The sequence below is a fragment of the Dictyostelium discoideum genome, assembly GCF_000004695.1.
Source record: "Dictyostelium discoideum AX4 chromosome 2 chromosome, whole genome shotgun sequence".
Taxonomy (NCBI): Eukaryota; Evosea; class Eumycetozoa; order Dictyosteliales; family Dictyosteliaceae; genus Dictyostelium; species Dictyostelium discoideum.
In genome coordinates this window covers 333,670-351,859 of record NC_007088.5, presented here as the reverse complement: position 1 = coordinate 351,859, position 18,190 = coordinate 333,670, and the positions used below count along the sequence as shown (strand labels likewise).

The 18,190-nt window shown below is 20.1% G+C and overlaps 9 protein-coding genes, 1 non-coding gene and 1 pseudogene across 10 annotated transcripts; 4 read left to right on the top strand and 7 right to left on the bottom strand.

Moving 5' to 3' along the window:
* Positions 1–80: 80 nt before the first annotated feature.
* Positions 81–389, bottom strand: DDB_G0271168 (hypothetical protein; the record flags this gene model as incomplete). The annotated part of the gene is made up of 1 exon (XM_640674.1): positions 81–389. One exon carries the CDS (start codon positions 387–389, stop codon positions 81–83), a length of 309 nt encoding a protein of 102 aa, XP_645766.1.
* Positions 390–813: 424 nt separating this feature from the next.
* Positions 814–972, top strand: DDB_G0271170 (hypothetical protein; the record flags this gene model as incomplete). The annotated part of the gene is made up of 1 exon (XM_640673.1): positions 814–972. The coding sequence occupies one exon, from the start codon at positions 814–816 to the stop codon at positions 970–972; it is 159 nt and encodes a 52-aa protein (XP_645765.1).
* A 1,190-nt stretch (positions 973–2,162) lies between these two features.
* DDB_G0271172 (hypothetical protein) lies at positions 2,163–2,699 on the bottom strand (the record flags this gene model as incomplete). Its single annotated transcript, XM_640672.1, has 1 exon — positions 2,163–2,699. The coding sequence occupies one exon, from the start codon at positions 2,697–2,699 to the stop codon at positions 2,163–2,165; it is 537 nt and encodes a 178-aa protein (XP_645764.1).
* A 2,065-nt stretch (positions 2,700–4,764) lies between these two features.
* On the top strand, positions 4,765–4,838 carry tRNA-Val-AAC-12. Its single transcript has one exon. It is a non-coding gene; the product is annotated as a tRNA-Val (tRNA).
* A 1,597-nt stretch (positions 4,839–6,435) lies between these two features.
* On the bottom strand, positions 6,436–7,269 carry DDB_G0271174 (hypothetical protein; the record flags this gene model as incomplete). The annotated part of the gene is made up of 1 exon (XM_640671.1): positions 6,436–7,269. The coding sequence occupies one exon, from the start codon at positions 7,267–7,269 to the stop codon at positions 6,436–6,438; it is 834 nt and encodes a 277-aa protein (XP_645763.1).
* Positions 7,270–7,948: 679 nt separating this feature from the next.
* On the bottom strand, positions 7,949–8,638 carry DDB_G0271176 (hypothetical protein; the record flags this gene model as incomplete). The annotated part of the gene is made up of 2 exons (XM_640670.1): positions 7,949–8,136; positions 8,338–8,638. The coding sequence occupies 2 exons, from the start codon at positions 8,636–8,638 to the stop codon at positions 7,949–7,951; spliced, it is 489 nt and encodes a 162-aa protein (XP_645762.1).
* A 1,470-nt stretch (positions 8,639–10,108) lies between these two features.
* DDB_G0271178 (hypothetical protein) lies at positions 10,109–10,530 on the top strand (the record flags this gene model as incomplete). The annotated part of the gene is made up of 2 exons (XM_640669.1): positions 10,109–10,181; positions 10,283–10,530. 2 exons carry the CDS (start codon positions 10,109–10,111, stop codon positions 10,528–10,530), a joined length of 321 nt encoding a protein of 106 aa, XP_645761.1.
* Positions 10,531–12,518: 1,988 nt separating this feature from the next.
* On the bottom strand, positions 12,519–13,188 carry DDB_G0271436 (hypothetical protein; the record flags this gene model as incomplete). Its single annotated transcript, XM_640668.1, has 2 exons — positions 12,519–12,650; positions 13,120–13,188. The coding sequence occupies 2 exons, from the start codon at positions 13,186–13,188 to the stop codon at positions 12,519–12,521; spliced, it is 201 nt and encodes a 66-aa protein (XP_645760.1).
* Positions 13,189–13,347: 159 nt separating this feature from the next.
* Positions 13,348–13,563, bottom strand: DDB_G0271180 (hypothetical protein; the record flags this gene model as incomplete). The annotated part of the gene is made up of 1 exon (XM_640667.1): positions 13,348–13,563. One exon carries the CDS (start codon positions 13,561–13,563, stop codon positions 13,348–13,350), a length of 216 nt encoding a protein of 71 aa, XP_645759.1.
* A 194-nt stretch (positions 13,564–13,757) lies between these two features.
* DDB_G0271184 lies at positions 13,758–15,049 on the top strand (annotated as a pseudogene; the record flags this gene model as incomplete).
* Positions 15,050–15,464: 415 nt separating this feature from the next.
* On the bottom strand, positions 15,465–17,375 carry DDB_G0271434 (hypothetical protein; the record flags this gene model as incomplete). Its single annotated transcript, XM_640664.1, has 2 exons — positions 15,465–17,173; positions 17,237–17,375. The coding sequence occupies 2 exons, from the start codon at positions 17,373–17,375 to the stop codon at positions 15,465–15,467; spliced, it is 1,848 nt and encodes a 615-aa protein (XP_645756.1).
* Positions 17,376–18,190: the final 815 nt, after the last annotated feature.

The following is an 18,190-nucleotide window of genomic DNA, read 5'->3' as shown; positions in this document are numbered from 1 at the left end:
AAAAAATAAAAAAAAAAATAAAAAAAAATAGTGATATTACCTTTACTTTTTTTTTTTATTTAAATTTTTATCAGATTGTTTCAATCCATAAATGAGAATATCTTTTTATAAATTGTTTTATTTCTAAATAATTTCCAAAATAATATTTCAGTAGGTTCAATATTATCTGTAATTGTTAATTTAATAATTTTATTAAATGAATTAACATTTTGTTTTTGTTCTTCATTTTCTCTTATCCTTTTAACTACTGATTTAATCTTTTCAATGATTTCTGCTATTTTTAATCTACTTGTTGAAATACTGTATGATTGAGCAATCTCTTTCTCTAATTCACTATCATCAAATTTATCTAATTCACTACCATCTTCATTTTCTATATTGTTGTTCATTGATGTGTGATGCTGTGGCAAAAATTTTAAAAATAATAAAATAAAATAAAATTAAATAAAAAAAGTAAATCCCTTTGCTCTTAAAAATAAAATTTTTTTTTTTTTTTTTATTAAAATTTCACCATTTTTTTTTTTAATTTTATTTTATTTATTTTTTTTTTTCTTGGTTTCCACAGCCTTGTTTCAACATTTTTTATTTTTTATTTTTTTTTTTTGTCACAATTACTAAATTCAAAAAAAAAAAAAAATTATATCAATAATCACAATGAAAACAATAAATAGAGATTCAATTAAATTAGTAACAATTATCATCACAACCAACAATAGATTATCCAGCTTTTCTTAGGTGCACTACAGATACATTAATTAACAATATTATTCATAAAATTACTATCAATTAGCTAGAGGTAGAACAAAGGTTGACATGAAAGTTAGTAACAATACATCAAAATTAATTAGACTCAAAAACCACATCCACCAAATTATTAGTCTACTTCAACAACAACAACAACAACAACAACAACAACAACAACAACAACAACAACAACAACAACAACAACAACAACAACAGCATCAACAATAAATCTCACAAGTTTATCAGGCTTAAATTCAATTGATGGAAGTAGTATTTGTAGAGGTTAAATTTTCTAAAATCAAATTCAGATATTTTGGTAATGATAATAATTGTAAAAATGAAAGTTTAGGTAGTTATACAGTAGCACCAACTTCTACTACAATAATTATAATAGTATATATCGCGTTACAAGGTCAATTCTATTTATTTTTTTTAATTTTTTTTTTTTTTTTTTTAATTCTCTCGCTAATAAAACGGTCAAATTAAAATAAAATTCGAAGAAAGAGTGAGGATTTATTTGCAGGGCAATGAAAATAAAAAAATAAAAGTAAAAAAAAAAAAAATAAAAATAAAAACGAAAAAAAATAAAAATAAAAAAAAAAATAAAAATTTTATTTGATTTAATTTAATATAATTTAATTTATTTTTGTTTGATTTAATTTTAATAATGCTTTTTGCTGCATTTTTTATTTTTTTAATTCCCAACCAAAATTTTTAATTTTCAATATTTTTTTTTTTTATTTTTTTTTTTTATTTTTTTTTTTTATTATTAATTATATTTATTATTTTTATGTGATTTTTTATGTGCTTCAAATTTCGGAAATAGAAATAAATTGAAAAAGGAATTTAGAAATTTTAACTTTATCCCTTTGAAGTGATGAAAATAAAAAATATTTTAATTCTTTAATAGTTAATTGTCCCATGCCAAAATTACCATATTAATTTCAGCAGCCATATTAATTTTGGCATGGGACTTAGGTCTGCCAAAATTACCTTATTAATTTCAGCAGCCATATTAATTTCAGCATGTACATAGCTGCCAAAATTAATATGGTAATTTTGGCATAGAAAAAAAAAAAGTCAAAGTCATTTAATTAATAATCATCTCAAATATAAACAAAATTTTAGTACTAAAATTAATATTATTATTATTTTTATTATAATAATTATAATAATAAAAAAAAAAAAAAAAAAATTTTCATATTATTTTATTTTATCTTTTATTTATTTTTATCTTTTTATTTTTATTATTAATTTTATAATTTATTTTCATTTCTTTTTTTTTTAGTTGATATATATTTTTTTATTATTCATTTATTTCCAAGGCTAACAAAAAAAAAAATTAAAAATAAAAAAAAAAAATAAAATAAAAAAAAAAAAAAAAATTAAAATAATTTTTTTTTTTTAATTTTTTTTTTTTAATTATCTACTCTTCTACTTACTCTTTTGTTACTAACAGATGAAGTTTCGTTTGAAAATCTTTTGGTGAAAAAATCAGCATCAGATTGTAATTGATTAGCTCTTTTTTTACCCGTTTTGTTTTTGTTTGATTGAGTTGTGATTCCACCATTATTGGAAGTTGTTGCAGCTTCATGTGTTGATCTAACTTCGGTGGTAGAGTGCTCGATTGCTTTTTCAACTAGGTCATCTGTTGATTTTCTTTTGGTTATTTCGATATCCCTTTGCAATTTATTTTTACTTGAGAGTTTGGTGGCCTCTATTCTAGAAGTAGGCTCAGTATTGTAATAAGCTTTTATAATAGCAGAATGATTATCTGCTTTATAATGATTACTGATGTGCTGTTGACACTGGTTTTGATTAATCATATGAGAGACACCATCTTCATCTTTGTTAAGCCTAACCTTCTCTATAATCTTCACTAAGTCTTTTGGGTACCAATTTTTTCTTTTTATCTTTATCAATATAAAACACTTCTTTAATAGTTGCCGTACCATATTCTACATTCTCAACAACATACTGTTTATCCAAAATGTTTTTCCAATTTATATTTTGTCCACTCAATTTGGTATTATGAAATTTATAATCTATTTTAAATTTTACATCTTCGTCATATTTTTCCAAGAGTTTTTTTAATTTATTTTTATTATTTTTTCGATTTCTGTTGCAGAAAGTTGATTATTTAATTTATTGTCTTTACTGAAGACCATTTTTTGGAACGAAAACTTTAAAAAAATAAAAAAATAAAAAAAAAAATACTTTTTAATTTTTTTTTTTTATATTTTTTTTTTTATATTTTTTTTTTTTAAATTTTTTTTTTTAATTTTTTTTTTTTATTTTATTTTTTTAAAGTTTCGAACAATTATATATAAAAAAAAAGTAAAAGATATCCCTTCGGTTAATTAAATAATAATAATAATAATAATAATAATAATAATAATAATAATAATAATAATAATAATAATAATAATAATAATAATAATAATAATAATAATAATAATAATAATAATAATAATAATAATAATAATAATAATAATAATAATAATAATAATAATAAATAACTTAAATATACAAAAAAAAAATAAAAAAATAAAAAAATAAAAAAAATAAAAAAAAAAAAATAGAATGAAATGAAATAAAATAAAATAAAAAAAAGAAATACAGAATTTCTTTAAAGAAACTTATTTCGAAATTGTTTAAACAATCATACAGTTTAAAATTAAATAAATTGTTTTAAACCACCACTTTTTTTGAACACATGAAAATAAATAAGAAATAAAAATAAAAAGATAAAAAAAGATTTTTTTTTTTTTTTTTATTTTATAATTATTCTTGTCGTCAGTATTGTTACTATAATTAATCCCATGAGTTTTTTTTTATTATTATTTTTAATTCTTTTATATTTGAGATGATTATTATTAATTAAATGACTTTGAGTTTTTTTTTTTATTTTTCTATGCCCAAAATTACCATATTAATTTCGGCAGCCATATTAATTTCAGCCTAAAATAGTTGGTCGGCCCATGCCAAAATTAATATGGCTGCTGAAATTAATATGGTAATTCTAGCAGACATAAGTCCCATGCCAAAATTACCATATTAATTTCAGCAGCCATATTAATTTTGGCATGGGACAGTTAATATTCCACCTTCTGAGTTTTTCTTTAAAATAAAATCGAAATTTTGATGAATGTATTCAAATATATGTAATTTAAAATTTAATATAAAACGATCCAAAAGTGTGATAACCAAAATTTTAATACAATCATTGGTGCTGCAAGGAACGGGTAATTGTGATACTTTTGAATGATTGTTAAAAACCAATTTAAAAATTTAAAATTATTGATTTAATATAAATATCAAAAGTCATAAACTCTGTATTTCTAAAAACTCACAATTTACAAATTACAAATTTACAAACACCAATTCTTATAATTATAAAAATCTAAAATTAAAATTACAAAAATTTCAATATAAAAACAAAATAAAATTTTATTTCAAATTGTATTAAAATAAATTAAAAATTGTATAATAAATATATAAAAATTAAATACCATTAAATAAAATTAAATTTTTTTTTATTTTTTTTTTTGAATTGGATAACGCAATTATTAGTTGCTTCTTCTTGAGATGCTAGATCTCATTTTATTTGTAATTTTTTTTTTTTTACAGGGTCTCTAAAAGAGGGGTTAGTTTACTTTTTTATATGAAAAATGAAATAATCAAAAAAAGAGATTTTTGTTGTTGTTTGTTTTTTTTCGATCTGATTATTTTTTGCTTTTTTTTTGAAAATTTTGCTACGCAAAATTCTCAAAACGGAACAAATAATTAATTCCAATAAAGTAAAAAGATGGCTTTTTAAAATAGTTTATTTATTTATTTATTTGTTTTTTAAGTCTTTTTTATATGAAAAATGAAATAATCAAAAAAAAAGATTGTTGTTGTTGTTTGTTTTTTTTCGATCTGTTTAAAATTAATTGCTTTTTTTTTTTTTTTTTTTTTTTTGAATTGGAATAAAATTAATTGCATGTACTGTTGGTTTTTCAAAAATTTTATCAATTAGTTCGGATGGTGTAGTCGGTTATCACGAATCCTTAACACGGATTAGGTCGTGGGTTCGATTCCCGCTCTGAATACTTTCAATTTTAAAAATTTATTGAAAAAAAAAAAAAAAAAAAAAAAAAAAAAAAAAAAAATCAAGAAAACTAGTTGATGCTTGCAAATCTTTTTTCATTCGATTAATTCATATAATATTTATTACAACATTTTAATAATTTAAAATTCCTTTGAATATAAAAAAAATAAAAAAATAAAATAAAATAATAATAATAACCTTACAAGTATTAAAAAGGAATAATTTTTAAAATTTAAATCCATTTATAAAACTATTAATTATTTTTTATTCATATACTGGGAGAACTTGTTTAATCAATAAAAAAAGACATTAGATTGAAAAAATTTATATACATTACAACAGCCCGCGGAAAACATGGGATCTTGACCCACGAATAACGCAATTAAACCTATAATCCCACCAAATATGAAGAAGGATCCTTCATGAAGTTAACATAGACTATGCAAATCTTTAATACAAAATACTTTGAAAGTTAATTTCCTTAATTTGATTGTTAGTTTAAGGAAATTACTCTGGGTCTTTTAAAATTACTCGGATCTTTTGTAAGAGTTAATTATACCATATTGATTTGAATCTATTAGTTGTGTTATTGATGACATTGAATCATATGTTATTGAGATTTGGATATCCATAAATGAGAATATCTTTTAATAAATTGCCTTATTTCTAAACAAAATAATATTTCAGTAGGTTCAATATTATCTGTAATTGTTAATTTAATAAAAAAAAAAAAAAAAAAAAAATTGAATATTAGAGTAACAAAAAAAAAAAAAGATTGTAAAATTCAGATTAAATATTAAATATTAAAAAAATTTTTTATATATTTCCATTTTTATCTTTATTTATTAATATTTAATAGTCATAAATAAAATATAAAAATAAAAAGATATAAAAGATTTTTTTTTTTTTTTTTTTTTTTATTAAAATTATAATTATTCTTGTCATCAACATTGTTACTATAATTAATCCATGAGTTTTTTTATTATTGATTATTATTGCTTTTGGTTAGCTGTGTAGTATTAGTAGTTTTTGATGTTCCACTATCACTACTAAATAACTTGATGCTGTTGTTGATCCAAATCATCCAAATCTAAATAAGTAAATAAATAAATAATTATGTCCAATAATTTTGGTAATGCTGGTTTGTATGAAGAATGGTCATCATCAATTATTTTATTAATTTGTTAGATATTTAAAATTATTTTTAAAGTATGGTTCAAAGATTTCATTTGAATTAAATTCATGATTGGAATGAATTGTAAAAGAAATTCTGAAATATTAATTGAACAAGAAAGTGATAAAAATAAAATTGACCAGGATTTAAAACTCCATTATTTGGTTTATTCTTTAAAATGAAACTAAAGTTTTGAATATATTCAAGTATTTTTAATCTTGAATTGCTTGAAATAAAAGATAAAATTGAACAAACAATATCTCCTACCGTAGTTGATTCCTTATCTGGTTTTGTTTTGAGTGATGATGATGATAATTTTAATTGATGATGATAATCTTTAATGTTTGTTAAAAACCAATTTAAAAATTTAAAATTATTTGCTTCAAATAAATAAGGTGTTAATTCTTTAACTAGAATAATTAATTTAAGCATTTTTTTCAATATTAATAGTAGTACCACCTTTTTCTTTTAAATCGTTACTATTATTATTATAATCAAATTGATCAATTGACATTAATAAATGGAAATAGTAGACTTCATTATGATAAAAATGACCACCTTTTTTCATTTCATCATTATAGTTTAAAAACATCCATTCTATAAATTTCAAATAATTCTTGGTATAATGATTTTTTGTTAATGTTCTTGAATGAAATAGATTAATATCAAATTTGAGTGCATCGATTGCTAAATCTTTTAATACTTCAAAGTTGATTGGTGGTGATGATGAAGATGATGATGAATCGTCATTACTGCTGGTGAGTACTAAAAATAATTGATGATCTAATCTTTCATTATAGTATATTGATGGATTTGATGAAAAATGATTAATCAACAAAATCTTGATATTTCTTGAATTTTTATTTTGAATATTATTATATCTTTTATCTTCTTTTTTTATAAAGCAAACAAGATTATCATTTTCCTCTAATTGAAGCTGTCCTGTTTTAAACAATAATGATTCAAAATGTTTTAATAGTATTAAACTTTTAAAATGTGTACTATAATTCCCAGTATAAAAAGGATCTAAAAAGTATCTAATATGGTTATTAAATAAATAATCTAACATCTCTGTTGATTCTATATAATAAGTTGGTTGAACATCTAAACTTTGAAAATCAATATAAAAATTAAAATTCATTCCCCTATTCCTGCAATAATATCTCAATAGTTCAATATCATTATGAACTATGAGCATAATGAACATATAGTAGGATAATGTTGTTTGGTATACACTTTCAATTGATAGTTGATCCATGAATTTCATCTTTTTCTCTTTATTATCATTACAACAATGTGAGAATAGAATATTATAATTTCCTAAACTACTAATATCTTTATTATTATTTGGTAATAATAGTGTTTTAGAATTGAATAGTCCATATATATTATTTACATCGGTAACCTTTGATAAAATTTCACAATTTCCAAATCTAAATGCAATTTCAATAAAATGAATTTCTTTAATGAAATTTAAATTAACGTTACTAATTTCATTATTATAATATTGATGTAAATATAAAGAATTTGTAATATTTGTTGTTGAATAATATAAATATTAATGATTTCTTTATAAAAATTTTAATTTCACTATCATTATAATCAGTAGCAGTGTAGTTTATTGGGTCATCTAGCATTGATTTTAATCTATTATTATCTAATTTTACTTCAAAATTTTCAATTCTTGAATTGTTGTTGGAACTGATTCTAAAGATACTTTTAATAATATTATTGAAGTTGAAACTTGTTCTTTTTCTTTTTCTTTTTCTGATTCAGATAATATCTTTAATTTTATTATTAATTTACAAGTGGTAATTCATCTTTTTAATGTTGATCTTTCATTAATCTGATATTTAGTTTTGAGGTTTTTAATTATTGTTAATTTACTATTATTACAACTACTACTATTATTATTATTATTACATTACCAATGTTATTTAACATAATAATCCTTTAAAAATATTATCATTTTTTGGAATTTCATCTAACCCGATTGATTTCTCACCAAAATCAGTGTTATTTAATGATGTTTCAAATGATGTTGATGATGGTGAGTTTGATTTTTTTAATTCTAATATATATTTGATGATTTTATTTGAACCTGTCTCGATTGAATTTAAAAGATCTGTTTTTGTTGGTTGGTAATTGAATTCATTTATAAATAATTTCTAAATTTCTAAATTCTTTGATTGTATTATTGCAGTTGATACATAAATTGGTGAAGAGTAATAATACCTTTGAATTTTGAAAAAGTTTCTATAAAATTTGAAATCATTTTTAATTATTTCAAATAATTTCTTTAAATAAATTAAAATTAAATCTTTACGCCAACTAGATTGATCAGACTCTTTACGCCAACAAGTTTCACCAAATTCTAAATATCTACAATTTCTATAAGCTTTTTCTCTTAAAATACTAATTTGATTTGAATCTATTAGTTTAGTTATTGACGATACTGAATCGTAACTAAATGAATATTGGTTATACATAAATGAGAATATCTTTTTATAAATTGCTTTATTTCTAAACAATTTCCAAAATAATATTTCAATTGGTTCTATATTATCTGTAATTGTTAATTTTATTGAATGAATTAGTATTTTCTTTTCGTTCATGTTCTTCTTCATATTCTCTTTTTCTTTTTTTTTACAATTTTAATCCTTTCAATTATTTCTTGTTTATTTAAGTGATTTATTTCTATACAATATGATTTTGCAATTTCTTTAATTGATTTTAAATTCTTTTTCTCTAATTCACAATTATTATCATTATCTTTATCATCTTATTAATTAAAGATGATTAAAATAATTTAAATATATAAATTATTTTTCATTGTTGTGGTGGTGGGGGAAATTAAAAAATAAAAAAAAAAAAAAAATAAATAAATATAAAAAAAAATATAAAAAAAAAAATAAAAAAAAAAACAAATAAAAAACATTTTTATGGTGTAACGGATTTTATTTAGTTTTTTTTTTTTTTTTTTTTTTACTATTTTATTAAATTTAAAAAAAAAAAAAAAAAAACCAATAAAAAACATTTTGTAACACTTAAAAAAATACAGCGACATTTGTAACATTTAAAAAAAAATTGTAATTCATAAATATTCACTTAAAATAAACAAAAGTTTTACAATCTTTATTATGATATACTAATATTAATTTTAGAAAAAAAAAAAAAAAAAAAAATTTTAGTTCAGATTAAAAAATTTTAAAAATAAAGGAATTAAATGTTATTGAAAATTAAATTTATTTATTTATTTATTTATTTGTTTATTTGTTTATTTATTTTTTATTTATTTTATGGAATTCCGTTTATTTATTTTTTTTAATGAAATTTTATTATTTTTTTTCAATGAAATTTCAAACAAAGAAATAAGCAAATTTATATATAAATATATTTGTTTATTTCTTTGTTTGAAATTTCGTTGAATATTATTTTTAAACGAATTCAAATAACTACATAACCCCTATAAGCGGTTAGTAGCCCTTGTAATCCTTACAACCAGTGTAGCCCACAAATCCGGCTATTCGTCTTACAGGCCTATTAGCCGCTTACAGGGGTTACGTAGTCATTTTGCTCGTTGGGGGTGTAATTAATATTTATTTGTATTTTTATTATGGGCTAATTCTTTTTTTATTATTTAATGATAATTTTATATTAAAATATGATATATTATTAATTAATATTAATTTGTTAAAAATTTTATTAAATTACAATCTCTTTATTAAAAGTGAGAAATTACGTGTCATAAAATATCTAATAAAATAATGAATTTTCTAAAATTTTTTTTTCAGCCAATATTAAAAAAAAAAACTGTTTTGGTTAACAATGGGGTGAAGATGATTTATTGTAATTTTTTAATAATTTTAGTTCTGTTTTTTTTTAATGGAGATATGAGAGAGATTATTATGATATTTTGAATAATTGGATCATAGTAATAAAACAATATTTTTAATTTTTTTCTTTTTTTTCTTTTTTTTTTTTCTTTTCATTCTTTTTTTTTTAGTATTTAATCTTTTTTTTTCATCTTTCAAAATAAAAAAAAAATATTTATTTAAATTTTAACTTTAAATTAAAATAAATAAATAAATTATAGAATGGCTGAAGAAGTGCCTGAATTTAAAATTACAATATTTACTGATAAAGGGAGATCAACAATAAGTGGTACAGGTAGGTTAATTAGAATTATTAATTTATAAATATTTAATTTTAGTTTATATATTAAAAAATAAACATTTAATTTCATTCTTCTGGCTTTTTTAAAAATATAGAGTATCCTCTACCTATATTACCTTATCCTGCACCATATACTTTTAGACTTTCTGGATACACAATTGAAGGCCCAATTTTAACCAATAAAGAATTTAAAGTAATAACAGGTAAAATTGAATACGGAGGAGAAGAATTTGATATTCCTCCATCATCTAAGGGCTCATGGAGAAGAGCAGATAACTTAATGAATTTAATCTTTGTTACAATATATCTAAGTAGACAACCAAAAAAAGTTTTTCATTATTAGATCTGAAACAATGAAAACAAAAATAAAAAATTATAAAATTTTTTCAGAATTGAATTGTAATAAAAAAAAAATTATGATTAAAAAAAAAATATGTGTTTTTTTGGTAAGGTTTAAAGTGATCAAAAAATTATCATTCAAACTTGTATACCAGTGTTCGACCTTTTTCCACTTTTGGAAAAAAAGGGTGTTTTTTTTAATTTCCCTTCCATTCCATGTTTTTTTTAAAAACTTCCATATTAATATAATATTTTTTCCATTTTTTTTTTTTTCAATTAACCAGGGTCAGCAAAAAATTTTTTTTTTTAATTATTTATTAATTATGGGTCACCCAATTCAATTTATTTATTATTCATTAATTTTTTATTTTTTTTTTTTATTTTTTTTTTTACTAAAGTGAGAAAAAAAAATAAAAACAAAAAAAAAAATCAAATAAACACACTAAGTTTTTATAAAAGTTTCATAAAATTTAACCACATTTTTTAACAGTTATCATCTAAAAATACCATTTTAATAATATTACAAATTTCATATTAAAAAAAAAATAACAAAACCAAAAAAAAAAAAAAAAATAATGATAACTTAAAAATCTTTTTCTATAATTATTAATATTATTTATTTGAAAAGTTTATTTTACAAATAGTTACATAATTTTTATTTGTTTTTATTACAAATTGGTTATTTTTAAAATTTTATTTTTTTTATATAATATTTGAAATTAAAAACACTTTATAACCACAATTAACGGATAAAAATTTGTAGATTCTGAGTAAGTATAGTTTGTATATTGAACATAAATGATATGTTTTAACGACTAATTATTTTTATAAAAATAAGGCTAAAAATAAAAAGTAAAAAAAAACTAGCAGACTTTGTTTTGGTAAAATTTTTAAAATAAAAAAAATAAATAATAAAAATACTCTTTATTTTTTAAACTATTACTAAATTTAATTTTTATTTTTTATTTTTTTTTTGTAATATCTTGACGATTATTAATTAAAAAAAAAAAAAAATAAAGGTAAAATAATAAAAAAAACAATAATAATAAATAATAATTTAAAAATAAAATAAAGATTAATTTGCATTATCCAATTTTATTTATTTTTTTTTTTTTTTTTTTTTTTTTTGATTTTGTTTAATTTGATTAGATTCTATTTTATTTGATTTGATTTGATTTGGTTTGATTTGATTTGATTTGATTTGATTTGATTTGATTTGATTTGATTTGATTTGATTTGATTTGATTTTTTTTTTTTTTTTTTTTTTTTTTTTTTTTTTTTTTTTTTTTTTTTTTTTTTTTAATCATTATAATCTTTTTTCCAATTATTTCCACTATTTAAAAATATATTGGAAAATCTTCCATTTTCCATTTTCCGCCATAAATTGGATTTTTTTTCCGGAAATTGGCTAACACTATTGTATACTATATTCATAACAATCTGGAAGGTTGATGGCTATATCAAGAGGATCATCAGAAGTCCATGGGAAGGGAATTTATTGGTTTCAGAAACATCATATGGAAGAATGATACATTTGAAATTTAAAACATTATTATTGAGGCATTTTTATTAGATTGAGTTAAAATTTTATTGTGGAATTTTCCACTTTTTTTTTTTTTTTTTTTCAGAAATTATTCACCTTTACATTTTCCCTTTTTTTTTCTTTTTTTCACCCCTACCCCTTTTCAATTAAAAAAAAATAGTGAAAAAAAAGTAAATTAATAAATTATAAAAAAACAAATAAAAATAAATAAATTATATTATTAATTTTATTTGAAAAATAGAATGTTGATATTTGGTTTGATAATTTTCAAATTATTTATTAGTAATTGTAATTAATTGAAATAGAAACCTTGATTAAGATGTACCTCATTTTATTTTTTTTAAATATAATTACTGATAGTTTTGTATTGTAATTGGTAACTCTTTATTATTGTTTTGAAAAATGGATTATTAATATGATTCAATTCTTCTAAATACTTATTTACGTATTTAGAAGAATTGAATCATATTAATACGTAAAGAAATTTCTTTAAAAAATATGTTTCTTGATTTTTGTTCTTGTTTTGTTGAAATATTATTTATTAGATTTTTAAATTCTTTAATAAATTCATCAACTAATTCCTTATCATTATATAATGTAAAAAAACTTCATTAATTTTCGAAGAATTTTTTGATTTCTTGTAGCATACCTTTTTTTTTTTTTTTCAACTTTAAAAAGAAATTTTATTATTATTATTATTATTATTATTATTATTATTATTATTATTATTATTATTATTATTATTATTATTTTTGCTGGTTAATAAATAATTGGTTATAGATCAATAAGATCTTGAAATATTTTATTATTATTATCTGTTTTAATTTTTTTACTTGTTGACATTATATTTTGTTTATAGAGCGTACCTGACTGGTTAATGTTAAATTTTTTTTTTTTTTTTTTTTTTTTTTTTTAATTCACAACCAAAAATGTTTTTATGATAATAAATTAAAAAAAAAAAAAAAATTCTAAAAATAGAATTATAATATTCATTTTTTTTATATTTCATATCATTTTGTGTATTAATTTGAACAATTTTATTGTAACTACTAAAACAAAGTAAGTTGTACCTTTGGGTGTGTCAGTGGCCTCATAATAAGTTGAATGTGGTGATGACATTGTGTAAAGGAGATCGTTGACATAGTAACCTACTGTATTTGGTGCACACAGGGTCATAGGTTCCCCGTCATTTTTTGAAAATGGGGCCTATCCCTTAAAATAAAAAGCTATATGCTAAAATTTATCTCTTTTTATATTCATCAATCTTAATATTATCGACTAAATCAGTGAATGCTTATCTAACCAATAGATACCTGCTTTTTCATTTCTATTTAAATAAAATTTTTTAATTTTATATTGATTACTATTATTATTATTACTAGTATTATTGCTGGTTAATAAATAATTGATAATAGATCTTAAAATTTCAAAATCAATAATATCTTGGAATATTTTATTATTATTATCTGTTTTAACTTTTTTATTTGTTGACATTATTATTTGTTTAAATTATATAAGAGGGAAGATTTCAAAAAAAAAAAAAAAAAAATTAAAATAAAAAAAATTAAAAAAATAAAAAAAAAAATTAAAAAATTGAGATATCTTTTTGAGTTTCTCGCAGGCATAATACGCTCGAATTAGTTACAAAATAACAGATAGGTTATGGATTCATAGAAATTAAACTCCAGATGATAGCACCAATTGGAAAGAATAGTAAAGATTGTAGAAGTGGTAGTAGTAGTAGTAGTAGTAGTAGTAGTAGTAGTAGTAGTAGTAGTAATAGTAGTAGTAGTACGGTAATAGTAAATTGTAATTCCAATCGTTGCTTTCTGTTCCCGAACGTTGGCTATCGATTATCTCTCCACTGGTAAAGGTATATTCAGAAAAATTCCAGATTTTTCTCTATTCAAACCCTCACACCACAAGGTATTACTAGTTTGGCTTTTGTCCATCAACTACCCTTTCTGCATCACCAGGTGTTGTTAATAAAATATTTTCATCAAATAATGATAATAATATAAATTGCAAATTTTAAAAAGATAGCATTAGTATTTTCACATATTTTACAATATATGGGAGAAAGAAAGAAAGAAAGAAAGAAACCACATTTAAATCATCCAGAGTTACGTGATGAGATCTATTATCAAATCATTAAACAATTGACAGGTCATCCAGGTAAAAGAGAGAGAATAAAGCTAGGTTGGGAATTGTTATCACTTTGCACCTGATATAAAGATTTTCAAAGTATGTTTCAACTATTTACACTCTTTTAAACAAAGTAGAGGTGGTGAAGTATTATCTCTATGCAATCACTCAATTGGGTTCACGTTCATTAACACACCTGTGTAGATATGGAGATCGAAGCATTTGGCAAAAAGTACCATTAAAAGTTCAATTCCTTTTCCCTGACGACGTGGCAGAGCGGTGTTGATATCGATAGTGCCACAACTAGTGGTGAAATTACCAATAGACTAACCAAATTGGCAGGTTTAAAATCGGATGCTTTTGTTTTGTCAGTTTTTGAAGTTTTAAAGAATAAAGAGAGATCCATATCCAATAGTGAATTCATTTTAGATATCTAGTTAGTAAATGGGAGAATTCATTACTTTAATTTGAATCATTATAATCTTCATGTGTAACAACAACAGAACGAATTCTATTGGAACCTTTTCAATTCTATTTCAAGATTCAATTATTCTTAAAACCAGAGAGACCGCCTCGTGAGTTTCAAGTTGGTTTCTATTTCCATCAATTATTAAGATCCGTTTCAAAAGATCATTTACCAATTAGTCGTAAAATTATCAGCTCTACGTCTTCAATTCAATATACAGCAACAGTAGCATCAACAACAAGTTTATCAAGTTTAAATTCTGTTGATGGAAATAGTATTGATTGTGGTATAAGAAGAGAAAATAGTAGTTTAGGTGGTAGAGACAGGTCATATTTTAGGAAATTTTCAAATTCAATGACATTGTATTAGTCGTTAGTGTTAATGCAGCATCAGTGATTGGTAAAAATCAAGATTTTCACTCTTTTAATAATACATCAACAATACAATAAACTCAAACATCACAACAACAAACAAACATATCCAACAACATAATCACGTTCACAACTACTGATTAACCAAATCACTTCAGACCTTTTTTTCAATTTTAAAGATAAAAATGATAATTTAAACAAACAAAATTTTTATTTTAATTATTATTTTTTTATTTTTATTTTTATTATTATTTTTATAACTATTTTTAATTTTTATTTTTATTTTTATTTTTATTTTTATTTTTATTTTTATTTTTATTTTTTATTTTTTATTTTTAACATTATGGTTTCAATGTTTTCCGAATATTATTATTTTTATTTTATTTTATTTTTTTTTTTAATATTGTTACCAGTTAATATTGGTAATTCTTTATTACAGTTTTGAAATATGGGCTATTAATATTATTTAATTCTTGGAAATAGTTTTCATCATACATTTCAATTTTAATTTCTTTCAAATTTATGTTATTTGATTTTTGTTGTTGTTGTGTTGAAATATTATTAATTAAATTTCTAAATTCTTTAACAAATTCACCAATTAATTCGTTATCATTGAATACAAATATTAATGAATATAATTGTAATTTAAAAATATTATTTAATATTAAATTAAATATGAATTTTAATTGTTTTGATTCTTTGAAATTAATTTTATAATGTCTAATTGATGTTAATGGTGATGAAAATATATTTTCAAATAAATATTGATTAATTGAAATAGTTTCTTGAAGTACTGCACTACCACCATCACCATCATCATCATCATCATCATCACTATCACCACCAGTTGGTTTTAGTGAATAAAAAATGAAATCACTATCATATAAATATAAATATTTAATGGATTTATTATTTAGCAATTTTGAAAATGTATTGATATTTAATAAACCCATACAATCAAATTCAATTCTTTCAATTGATGTATTCAATTCTGAAAATAATGGTTTAAATGAATTTGAAAATGATTCTTTACTTTCATTTATATTATTAATAAAAGTTTGAATATTACTTTCATCACAAGAAGTATGATATTCAATTGGAGAATCTTCTGTTGAAATAATGGATGTTATTTTTAAATTCTTTATAGATTTACTTGTAATAAATGAATTTATCATTTGATTTAATTCTGATTTCATATTATCTGAATAACCAAAATCTGATTTAAAACAATCGAAACCATCAAACCCCAATTCTTCAGATAAGTTTGATAATATTTGAAATGAATTCAATGGTATTTTAATTGAATGTAAATTTTCAAATTGATTAACTTTGATTAAATGACGTGCTTCAACAAAATTAGCACAATCCTCATATTCATTTTTTACTTTAATAGATTCAACTTGTTGACCTGAAGTGTCTGGGTCAAATAATACTGAATAATCGATATATGTTGTAATATCATAAGTAACATTGGGTCCATCATAAATTATATTTTTACCTTTGAAATTTTTGAATATCTTTAATGTTTTTCTATCTTCACCTACACATCTATCAAAACAACAAATTGATAAATTATTTAAATGAAATTCAGTACATTTCTTATTACCTTCATCCTCCACCTCTTCAGAACCCGGAAGATGGGTTATCATAAAATCATGATTTAATTCTAATATTTTAAATAAATTTAATATGATTTCTGAATTTTCATTTGATACATATTTATGTATTTTAAATAAAATTTCATCTTTATTCCCTTCACCATAATTTGTATCCATATTAACTACAATTCTATTATAAAGTAATTGATTGTTTTCAAATTTGTATTTAATTTCTTTAAAAACATAAATTGTAATATTATTTAAAAATAAATTGAATTTAAAATAATCATTGATTATTGATTCTTTGATTTTTATAATTGAAAACTCTTTATTAAAACTAATTTTATATTGTTTACGACCTTTGTTATTAAAAATTAAATTATTTTTATCATATTGATTTTGATTATTATAATTTTCAATAAATGATTTATTATTATTAATTTTTAACCAATGTTCAAAAAAGTTATTATTAATAATATTATTTGATATTGTTAATGATATAAAATTATACCACTTTTTTGAAACTAATATATAATTTAATATTTCATTTCTATTAAAATAAAATTTATTAATTTTGTATTGATTACTAGTATTGCTATTATTAGTACTATTTTTTTTTTTATTTTTTTTGCTGGTTAATAAATAATTAATTATTGATCTTAAAATTTCAAAATCAATAAGATCTTGAAATATTTTATTATCTATTTTAATTTTATATGTTGACATTATTTGTTTAAATTTTTAAGAGTCTGACAAATTAAAAAAAAAAAAAAAAATAAAAAAAAAAAAAAAAAAAAAATCTTTTGATTGGTAGTTGGTTTTTTTTTTAGAAAGTTCAAATTTTTTTTTTTTTTTTTTTTTTTTTTTTTTATTTATTATTTTAATACTATTTTCTAAATTTATTTGAAAAGTGTAATGTTGATATTTAGTTTGAATATTTTTTTAAAAAGAATTCTTTTTATTAATAAATTGAAAAAAAAGAAATTCAGAAACCTGAATTGTACCTCTTTTTTATTTTATTATTTCTTTTATTTTATTTTTTTTATTTTTTTTAATATTATTACTGATAGTTATTATTTGTTATTCTTTATTATTGTTTTGAAAAATGGATTATGAATATTATTCTAAATTTTTTTATAAATTAAATTTTTTTTTTTTTTTTTTTTTATTTATTTATTTATTAATTTGCATCCATATTAATTTAATTTAAGCAGCCATATTAATTTCAGCAGCCATATTAATTTAATTTGCATCCATATCAATTTCAGGAGTCTAAAATTACCATATTAATATCTCTATCAGAACCCATAATTGATAATTTATTAAAATATATTTCACTACATTTCTTATAACTTTCATCATGTTCAGATTTTGGGCTATAACCAGTGGTTAAAAAAGGATCGAAATTTAATTATAATATTTTAAATAAGTTTGATATGATTTCTGAATTTTCATTTGATACATATTTATGTATTTTAAATAAAATACTATAATCACCATAATCATAATCTGTATCATTAGTAAACATCAAATACAATTCT